We start from the raw sequence: 10,916 nt of genomic DNA, 5'->3' as shown, positions 1-10,916 counted from the left end.
GAGGGGAAGGAAATTACATCACTTTGACGTCAGAACTGTTGTTGATATTCAAGCAGATCCCTTGTTCACCTACAGGTCTCCTGTTCAACTTAAAGGTGTATTGTGGAACATACCGGTATCTACATCATTAAAGGATTTCTCTTTTTATATAGATAGAAATGGAGTAATAGAATTGACATTGTAACATTGCATAATGTATGTTAATGGGTGGTGACAGTAAACTATAAATACTGGTATACTGTACCAGGACAGATATCACCTTATGCCATCATCCATCTGTGTTTATTTATTGGCCCTGAGTCAAAGTCAAACCTCAGATGCAGGTGTTCTGAGCCGTGGTCTAATATTACCATCAGACAGGGTTTTAGTAGAGAGCAGGAGGAAGTCTACATCACTGTGTTGGCTGGCTGCACAGTAATAAACTGCACTGTGTTCAGGTCCTCTCAGACTCACTAGATGAAGATAAGCCTCTTTCCCACCGTCTCCACTCACATTAAAGTGCTTTTCAAATGATTTCTCCATGGTTATTGACTTGGTATATGCATAACCAATGAGTTTCATAGCAGTGTCTCCTGCTGACTGTTTGTACCATAGTATCACGTAGTAGTTAGGGATCGTATGGCTGCAGGTGAGTTGAACGTCTCCTCCAGGACCTTCTGTTAGTGCCACAGGCCTCTGATGAACCATGCTACTAAACAACTGCCCTGTGGACAGAGAGAGAGAGAGGAGAAAGGGAGAGAGAGAAGGTGATGAAGAGAGAGAAACATAGAGAGAGAAGATGCGAGAGAAAGGATATTTTATTCAGTTTGATGACATTCGTAGTGTCGTTAGGCTTCTTATCGTAAGTGATGTAATACCTGTCACCCAGAGTGGTAGAGCTGCCAGGTGAATCAGAACTCTGAACATCATGATGAAGAAAAATATTATGATGATGATGAAGATGATGAATATGCTGAGGAAGACGATGATGATGAGGATGTGATATGAGTGTCTCCTGGGTGAAGCTCTGAGGTGAAAGGAGATTGGCTGTTGTAGTAGCATGTTTCCTTCAGGGTGGTGGATAGTGACAGTGTTAGAAGGAGTGTCAGGAAGCCTGTACTGTAAAGCTTGCTCATAGGACCTCACTGTGAACATGACTGATTACATGATCATGACAATGAAACCATCAGACATTAGAAGAACTAGAGTTAGAGGTCCCCTACAGTATGTGATGAGACCATCTATTTACATATTATATTACATCCTATTGAAATACTGGGGTTTTTGTGCAGCTGTACTTGTTGTCTGTATCACTGTGTTCACTCACAGCACAGAAGTACATTCCACTGTCTCCTGTCTCCAACTTCTTCACTGTGAAAGATCCACTCTCAGCTATAGCCTTAACAGTTGGATATTTGTCTTTACTGAAGTCTCCATATTCTGGATCGCTATAACTACTTGTGTAAACTACCTGCTTCATTCCCTCTCCTGGAAGCTGTCTGTACCAGTACATCTGGTAGTAGCTAGATCCCTTAGTGTGACTGCAGTTCATCAGAGCATCACTGTCTTTCAGTTTCCAGAGTATGGTGGGTGTCTGAGTGACTTCACTCCCCTCAACAAGACCTGTAAGGATACAGTGAGAATGAAATCAATAGAGTTAGGTACAGTTAGACCTGAATACATCAAGACTCAGGTGTAGTGAACATATGCTTGGAAACATCAATATCAATAACTAGAGAAGTCCTTAATTGTAAATAATAATGTTGTTCTTAACTTTCCTGGTTAAATAAATGAAACCTTATGAAACTACCTGCAGCACAGAGCAGTGAGACAGTAACAGAGAAGAGACATGTGAACATGTTTGATCACGTTATATGTGAGAGTGCTGGAAAGAGTCTGGTATCAATGTATATAAAACAAGAGGAGTGTCACATAGATGAATAGATGACAATCAGTAGACCAGGTTCCACCATATTCAACATGTCAGTGAAGTGGGAGGGACTGATGATCTGAATACATCATGCTAATTAGTGGTTCAGACTGTAGAGACATTCACATTATTAAAGTTAGAGGTCCCCCTACAGTCCATGATGAGACCATCAGCTCTTTACATATTATATTCTATCCTATAGAGCTCACCAGCTTGTAGTCCTAAGAGATGGAAATGAGTCAGCATTTTCTACCTCTGGTTTGTTGACCATTGCTATGGGAGAAATGAAGGGTGAAATAATGGGTTTTGGGTTATAAGGTCTGAAGTTAACACAGGAGATCTTATACGTTTTGTTCTGTGCAATAATTTAAAACCTCTCTGGGCTAGGGTCTAGTTTCCTGAATTTCAGTAAATCAGTCTTTTGGCGTGCGAGTAGATGTTGCGCGCTTACGAATTTGCCTTTCCTATTGATCATACTTCTTTCCGTATGAAACATTATATTTTATTTAAATTTTAGATAGATGAATAGAAACATCGTTTGACTTGTTTGGACGAAGTTTAGTTGTTGCTTTTTGGACTCCTTTGTCTGTCTGTTGAGAATTACTGAAATCAATGCCGCCAACTAAATGGACTTTTTGGGATATAAAGATGGATTTTATCGAACAAAACAACCATTCATGTTGTAGCTGGGACCCTTGTGATTGCAAACAGAGGAAGATCTTCAGAGGTAAGTGATTTATTTTATTCCTATTTGTGATTTTGTGAAGCTTGTGCTGGTTGAAAAATATGTTGATGTGGGGCACCGTCAACAGACAATTGCATATCTCAAGGCCATCAGACTGTTAAACAGCCACCACTAACATTGAGTGGCTGCTGCCAACACACTGACACTGACACTGACTCAACTCCAGCCACTTTAATAATGGGAATTGATGGGAAATTATGTAAATATATCACTAGCCACTTTAAACAATGCTACCTTATATAATGTTACTTACCCTACATTATTCATCTCATATGCATACGTATATACTGTACTCTATATCATCGACTGCATCCTTATGTAATACATCTATCACTAGCCACTTTAACTATGCCACTTTGTTTACATACTCATCTCATATGTATATACTGTACTCGATACCATCTACTGTATCTTGCCTATGCTGCTCTGTACCATCACTCATTCATATATCCTTATGTACATATTCTTTATCCCCTTACACTGTGTATAAGACAGTCGTTTTGGAATTGTTAGTTAGATTACTTGTTGGTTATTACTGCATTGTCGGAACTAGAAGCACAAGCATTTCGCTACACTCACATTAACATCTGCTAACCATGTGTATGTGACAAATAAAATTTGATTTGATTTGATTTATTCTTTGGTCGTAAATTCTTTTTGGAATCTGACAACGCAGTTAGATTAAAAAGAAGTTAAGCTTTTAAATGATATAAGACACTTGTATGTTCATGAATGTTTAATATTACAAATATTTACTTGAATTGCGCGCCCTCCAATTTCACCGGATGTTGTCGGTTTTGTCCCGGGACACCTAGCCCTAATTAGCAAACATAACCATATAACCTGCATACAGATTAATATGAAGGGATTTAATACAAAGACCAATATTATTAATATGAATAGTAAAGAGAACTGGTCCCAATACTAACCCCTGTGGTACACCTAATATCCTGGAAACTAGACTCAACACCATCAGAACGCACACATTGTGTCCTGTCTGTCAGATAGCTCTTAAACCATTTGCAAGACTTATTGTCTGGCCATGCCTTCCTCCTGGCTACTCCAACCGCCCCCCCCCGCAGCTACTCACCCAAGCCTGTCCAGCTTCTCCTTTACCCAAATCCAGATAGCAGATGTTCTGAAAGAGCTGCAAAACCTGGACCCGTACAAATCAGCTGGGCTTGACAATCTGGACCCTCTATTTCTGAAACTATCCGCCACCATTGTCGCAACCCCTATTACCAGCCTGTTCAACCTCTCTTTCATATTGTCTGAGATCCCCAAGGATTGGAAAGCTGCCGCAGACACCCTGGACCCAAACTGTTACAGACCTATATCCATCCTGCCCTGCCTATCTAAGGTCTTCGAAAGCCAAGTGAACAAACAGATCACTGACCATCTTGAATCCCACCGTACCTTCTCCGCTGTGCAATCTGGTTTCTCTCAAGGTTCTAAAGATATCATAACCGCCATCGATAAAAGACAGAACTGTGCAGCCGTCTTCATCGACCTGGCCAAGGCTTTCGACTCTGCCAATCACCATATTCTTATCGGCAGACTCAGTAGCCTCGATTTTTCTAATGACAGCCTTGATCCCGGATCTGGTATAATTATCATCAGCAACGCTGAATAGCATAGCGCCACAGTCAAATAATATGACTAGAACATATTCATATTCATGAAATCACAAGTGCAATATTGCAAAACAAAATACACAATTTTGGAAACTTTAGAGTGTTTCCTATCCTAATCTGTCAATTATATGCATATTCTAGCATCTGGTCCTGAGAAATAGGCTGTTTACTTTGGGAACAATATTTTTCCAAACATAAAAATAGTGCCCCCTAGCCTCAAGAGGTTTTAAGATCTTTGTGGTGGAGCCTCCTGAGTGGCGTGGTAGTCAAAAACACTGCAGTGCAAATTGTGTTGCCACAGATGCTGGTTCAAAACCTGTGTTGTAGCTGGGGAGAGTGTGTTCCACCTGCTGATATCACAGTATTGTGTTGCTACAGATGTTGGTTCAAGACCTGTGTTGTAGCTGGGGAGAGTGTGTTCCACCTGCTGATATCACAGTATTGTGTTGCTACAGATGTTGGTTCAAGACCTGTGTTGTAGCTGGGGAGAGTGTGTTCCACCTGCTGATATCACAGTATTGTGTTGCTACAGATGCTGGTTCAAGAACTGTGCCGCCACCAGGACACCCATGAAGTGATGCACAATTGGAGTCGTCTGAGTTAGGGAAGGGTTTGGTCGGCAGGGATGTCCTTGTCCCATCACTCTTTAACAACTCTTGTGGCTGGCTGGGGGCATGCACACTGACACTGCTGAAAACACAGTATGGTGTTGTAGCTGGGGTGAGTGTGTTCCACCTGCTGATACCACAGTATGGTGTTGTAGCTGGGAAGAGTGTGTTCCACCTGCTGATACCACAGTATGGTGTTGTAGCTGGGGAGAGTGTGTTCCACATTCAAGATGAACATTCAAAAGGACATGGATCTTCAACTCTCAGACTCCTTACTACACACCATAGTTTACTGTGGTACTGTGTCTGGTGAGTCCACATGGATTAGTTGAGCTGTAACTCCACCTACAGGAAAGACATGATATCATACCATACTGTATCATGGTCTCCTGTATATCAGAGGGAACCTCCCTTTCTGTTAGACCAGCTGGTGAGTGTTTTGGCATTGAATCAGAGTCAGATACAGTGTGATGTTAATACAGGTGTGATTAGTCTACAGTACACCAGGGAGGAGGTTTTTGTAGAGCAGAGAGGGAGATCTGATGCACTGTGTAAACTAGCAGCACAGTAATACACAGCACTGCTATTTGGAGTTAGTTGTTTGATGGTTAAGGTGCTGGTACCACCTGCATTAGCATCTCCTTCTATATCAAATCCAGCCTCAGGAAATCCAGATGTCCCGATCATGTATCCTAAAAACACAAATTCTCTGTTTGATTGCTTGTACCAGAGGATATGATTGTAGCCTGATATACTATGTGAACACTCCATCTTAGCTGACTCTCCCTGGTTCTTGTACAGGTCTGCAGGTGTTTGGTGAACCTGATTACTGAGAGAAGAACCTTTAGGGAGAGAAAGAGAGAGAAAGAGAGAGAGAAAGAGAGAGAAAGAGAGAGAGAGAGTGAGAGAGAGAGAGAGAAAGAGAAAGAGAGAGAAAGAGGTGAAACAACAAATAAAGAAAATGTTCACTTAAAACACGATCAAGTGAAGATATTAGTAGTTGATTAAATCAATGATCTGAATACCTGCAGCCCAGGCTGTGTAACCCATGGTGATGGAGATAAGAATTCTGATCATGTTGACTCACTGTTAAGGAGACAGAAAGAATGAGACAGACAAACCACTCTACATGAATTAGAGGTGGCTTCTCATCAACTCATCTCAGTGATCTTATAGAGGGATGTTGCCTCCTTATGAGAACATCTAAAACATCAGAGACCTGAGATGAACCCTGCAGGAGGAGTCTATGTGGGATAGGAAGCAGGGTTTAGTAGAGCAGAGAGGGAGATGTGATGCACTGATATCTGGAGGTAGTTGATTGATGGTTGAAGGAAATATTCACCCATTCTGAATGTTCTATTATTTTATCTCTGAGTGAGGTCCTATCGATGCCATGGGTCATTTCATGTCTTAATGTGTATCTGAGTTGTTGGCATTCAAGCAGGCAGACATTGGTCTGGTATGACGTAGTACTGTGATAAAGTGATAAAGAGTGGCCCACCTCCCGGCCCGCTCAGTGATCACTTGGCTACACAGCTGATGCCTTCCGGACTCTTCCCCAACACTGCATGAACTACACTAGTCCACCGGATCCTTGCAGTAAGCTCTGGACGGTTGCATCGGATCATCGCTGTGGCTAACTCCCCTGTCCTGAAGCTAGCACCAGTTAGCCGTGAGCCAGGCGCATCTCACAGCTAGCAAACAAAATTACTACAACCGCAATACTTCTTTCGCCAACTGTCCTGGACCCTTTGCCGACACGAAGCCCCGCCGTTCCACCACAACTGGTCTGCCGACGTAACTCCATCCTCTGTGCCCCCAACCGGCCTTTGCCAGACGTCGGAACAGGCGATTCTACTAGCCCCGGCCTGGTAACTTTAAACGCTGTGTCCCCAGCTTGCTAGGTAGTGGACGTCGGAGCAGGCGCTTCTACTAGCCCCGGCCTGGTAACTTTAAACGCTGTGTCTCCCGCTTGCTAGGTAGTAGACGTCGGAGCAGGTGCTTCTACTAGCCCCAGACTGCTAACTTTAAACGCTATGTCCCCAGCTTGCTAGGTAGTAACGACTACCCAGCGGCTTCCCTGTTCCATCTATTGCTGTTCACTGGACCCTATGATCACTTGGCTACATAGCTGATGGCTGCTGGACTGTTCATTAATCACAGTACTCCATTTTGTTAATTTGTTGTTTATCTGTTGTCCCTAGCCTCCAACTCAGGCCCTGTGTGTAGTTAACTGACCCTCTCTGCTCTTTCATCTCCATTTTACCTGTTGTTGTTGTCTTAGCTTATTATCTGCTTTTGTCTTAGCCGTTGTTGTCTTCGCTAGCTCTCCCAATCAACACCTGTGATTGCTTTATGCCTCGTTTTATGTCTCTCTCAAATGTCAACATACCTTGTCATTGTTTTAGATTACTGTGGAGCGCCTAGTCCAACTCAACATGACAGTTAACTCCCTGGCAGTTAACTCCCTGTTCCTAGGCTGTCATTGAAAATAAGAATTTGTTCTTAAACTGACTTGCCTAGTTAAACAAATAAAACATTAATGAACACATCTGTTAGGCAAAATACCACAATGTGCCATCACAGCTGCAAGGTGTGACTTGTTGCCAGTGGAGAATAAACAACATTGTAAACACAACCAATATGTATCTGTTTATTTATCTTCCCCTACTATTCATACTACAGCTATTTGCACATTGCTAACTGATAATATAACACCTGAAATGTCTTTATTTTGTAAACCTTTTTGAGTGCAATGTTTACTGTTAATTTCTTCATTTTTTTCTGACGTTGTTAAATTAGTTTATTCTCACTTTTGTTTATTGTTTATTTGACTTGCTTTGGCAATGTAAACACTTTTCCCATGCCAATAAAGCTCATTTGAATTGAGAGAAATAGAGAGAGAGAGGGGGCCCAGACAGACATAGGCCCAGACAGAGGAGGGTTTTTGTAGAGGTAGTAGGGAGTTTACAACACTGTGGTAATACTGCACAGAAATAAACAGCACTGTCTTCCTGCTTCAGACCAGAGATAGAGACGTTTCCAGAACTACGGCCATCCCCCTGGATTTGGATCTTCCCTTTCACATATTCTTCTGAATAGGCATAATTCAGATTGAGATATCCTAGTAGTTTGAGAGTCCTGCTTATGTCTTGTTTGTACCAGAGCATGCGATCATAGTTGGCGATAGAGTGTGAACAGTGGATCTCCTGATCAACAGAGCTTCCGTGGTTCTTGATAAGAGCAGAAGGAGACTGGTGAACTTTATGTGCAGAGGAACCTGTAAAGAGAGAGAGAGGAGATAAGCCCATTGAATTGAATTTAATTGAGAGAGACAGAGGGAAATAGGGAGAGAGGTAGAGAGAGAGAGAGAGAGAGAGAGAGAGAAAGGAAACGAACAGAACGAGGAGAGGGACAAGTATTTAACACAGGGAAAACCATCAGTCCAACATCAATCTGTCTCATCTCACTATTCTCCTCACCCCTGGTCCATGGCAGATATAGAGAGCAGACTAAGAAGACCACAAGGATCATGATGACAACAAAATAAATGATCATATAGTTGTAATTTGTATCTGTGAAAAGGTTTTACTAGTCTTGTAATGTGCGACTAATATATCAGCTGCAGCTACAGCATCCGGCCCTGGGTGACAACTAAAACTCTATGTTGTAACAGAGGTGGCCGTTCTGGAACACACTGGCTACACGAACAAGGGAGGAGTCAGGAAGTGACATCACAATGACTATAGGAGGCACAGTTCCTTATCTTCCATCATGTAGGAGGAGTCAGCTGGATTAGGCCCCGCAGCAGACAGAGACAGATGTGTTCCACCTCCACCTCCACCTCTTCAATTCAATTCTAATAGCTTTTATTCCCTGGGAGGGAACTTAATGTGTGATGATGAATGGTACTTAATATACCATAATATAACAACAACATAGAACACTAGAACATGCAGGCTACCGCATAAGGGATTAGAACCATTCTATGCTATTCCAGGGTATTTTTTTATATATATATATATATATATATATTTTTTTTTATTTATTTTACCTTTATTTAACCAGGCAAGTCAGTTAAGAACATATTCTTATTTTCAATGACGGCCTGGGAACAGTGGGTAAACTGCCTGTTCAGGGGCAGAACGACAGATTTGTACCTTGTCAGCTCGGGGGTTTGAACTCGCAACCTTCCGGTTACTAGTCCAACGCTCTAACCACTAGGCTACGCTGCCGCCCCATACATATAGAGTATAAACAAATACAAATCAAAACTCCAAGAGTTAAGGAGTTTGATGGTTATTGACACAAATCCAGAAGCTACTCTCTTAGATTTGAAAGGGAGAGCTCTGTACTTGTACCCGGGGTGGTCTATACCTGGAGGGTAGGGGGCTAAACTGGTCTATACCTGGAGGGTAGGGGGCTAAACTGGTCTATACCTGGAGGGTAGGGGGCTAAACTGGTCTATACCTGGAGGGTAGGGGTCTATACCTGGAGGATAGGGGGCTAAACTGGTCTATACCTGGAGGGTAGGGGGCTATACTGGTCTATACCTGGAGGGTAGGGGTCTATACCTGGAGGGTAGGGGGTTATACTGGTCTATACCTGGAGGGTAGGGGGTTATACTGGTCTATACCTGGAGGGTAGGGGTCTATACCTGGAGGATAGGGGGCTAAACTGGTCTATACCTGGAGGGTAGGGGTCTATACCTGGAGGGTAGGGGGCTAAACTGGTCTATATCTGGAGGGTAGGGGTCTATACCTGGAGGATAGGGGGCTAAACTGGTCTATACCTGGAGGGTAGGGGTCTATACCTGGAGGATAGGGGGCTAAACTGGTCTATACCTGGAGGGTAGGGGTCTATACCTGGAGGGTAGGGGGTTATACTGGTCTATACCTGGAGGGTAGGGGGCTATACCTGGACGGTAGGGGGTTATACTGGTCTATACCTGGAGGGTAAGGGTCTATACTGGTCTATACCTGGAGGGTAGGGGTCTATACCTGGAGGGTAGGGGGTTATACTGGTCTATACCTGGAGGGTAGGGGTCTATACCTGGAGGATAGGGGGCTAAACTGGTCTATACCTGGAGGGTAGGGGTCTATACCTGGAGGGTAGGGGGCTAAACTGGTCTATACCTGGAGGGTAGGGGTCTATACCTGGAGGATAGGGGGTTATACTGGTCTATACCTGGAGGGTAGGGGGCTATACCTGGACGGTAGGGGGTTATACTGGTCTATACCTGGAGGGTAGGGGTCTATACCTGGAGGGTAAGGGTCTATACTGGTCTATACCTGGAGGGTAGGGGTCTATACCTGGAGGGTAGGGGTCTATATCTGGAGGGTAGGGGTCTATATGTGGAGGTTAGGGGGCTAAACTGGTCTATACCTGGAGGGTAGGGGTTTATACCTGGAGGGTAGGGGGCTAAACTGGTCTATACCTGGAGGGTAGGGGGCTAAACTGGTCTATACCTGGAGGGTAGGGGTCTATACCTGGAGGGTAGGGGTCTACACTGGTCTATACCTGGAGGGTAGGGGTCTACACTGGTCTATACCTGGAGGGTAGGGGTCTATACTGGTCTATACCTGGAGGGTAGGGGGTTATACTGATCTATACCTGGGTAGGGGTCTATACCTGGAGGGTAGGGGTCTATACCTGGAGGGTAGGGGTCTATACCTGGAGGGTAGGGGTATATACCTGGAGGGTAGGGGTATATACCTGGAGGGTAGGGGTCTATACCTGGGTAGGGGTCTATACCTGGAGGGTAGGGGTATATACCTGGAGGGTAGGGGTCTATACCTGGAGGGTAGGGGTCTATACCTGGAGGGTAGGGGTATATACCTGGAGGGTAGGGGTATATACCTGGAGGGTAGGGGTCTATAACTGGAGGGTAGGGGTCTATACCTGGGTAGGGGTATATACCTGGAGGGTAGGGGTCTATACCTGGGTAGGGGTCTATACCTGGGTAGGGGCATATACCTGGAGGGTAGGGGTCTATACCTGGGTAGGGGTCTATACCTGGA

General features: G+C 43.9%; 1 protein-coding gene across 1 annotated transcript; it reads right to left on the bottom strand.

Moving 5' to 3' along the window:
- Positions 1-306: 306 nt before the first annotated feature.
- LOC116353306 (uncharacterized) lies at positions 307-1,198 on the bottom strand. Its single transcript, XM_031787588.1, has 2 exons — positions 858-1,198; positions 307-704 (listed from the first exon to the last, which is right to left on the bottom strand). The coding sequence occupies exons 1-2, from the start codon at positions 1,132-1,134 to the stop codon at positions 307-309; spliced, it is 675 nt and encodes a 224-aa protein (XP_031643448.1). The 5' UTR covers positions 1,135-1,198.
- Between the last annotated feature and the right edge of the window lie 9,718 nt (positions 1,199-10,916).

Source organism: Oncorhynchus kisutch, linkage group LG14 (assembly GCF_002021735.2).
Source record: "Oncorhynchus kisutch isolate 150728-3 linkage group LG14, Okis_V2, whole genome shotgun sequence".
Lineage (NCBI taxonomy): Eukaryota > Metazoa > Chordata > Actinopteri > Salmoniformes > Salmonidae > Oncorhynchus > Oncorhynchus kisutch.
This window is presented reverse-complemented; position numbering and strand designations above follow the sequence as displayed.

Coding starts and splice junctions, on each gene's coding strand:
- LOC116353306 (XM_031787588.1), bottom strand. CDS start 1,134: ATGTTCACAGTGAGGTCCTATGAGCAAGCTTTACAGTACAGGCTTCCT. Junction 705..857: donor TCTACCACTCTGGGTGACAG/GTATTACATCAC, acceptor CTCTGTCCACAG/GGCAGTTGTTTAGTAGCATG.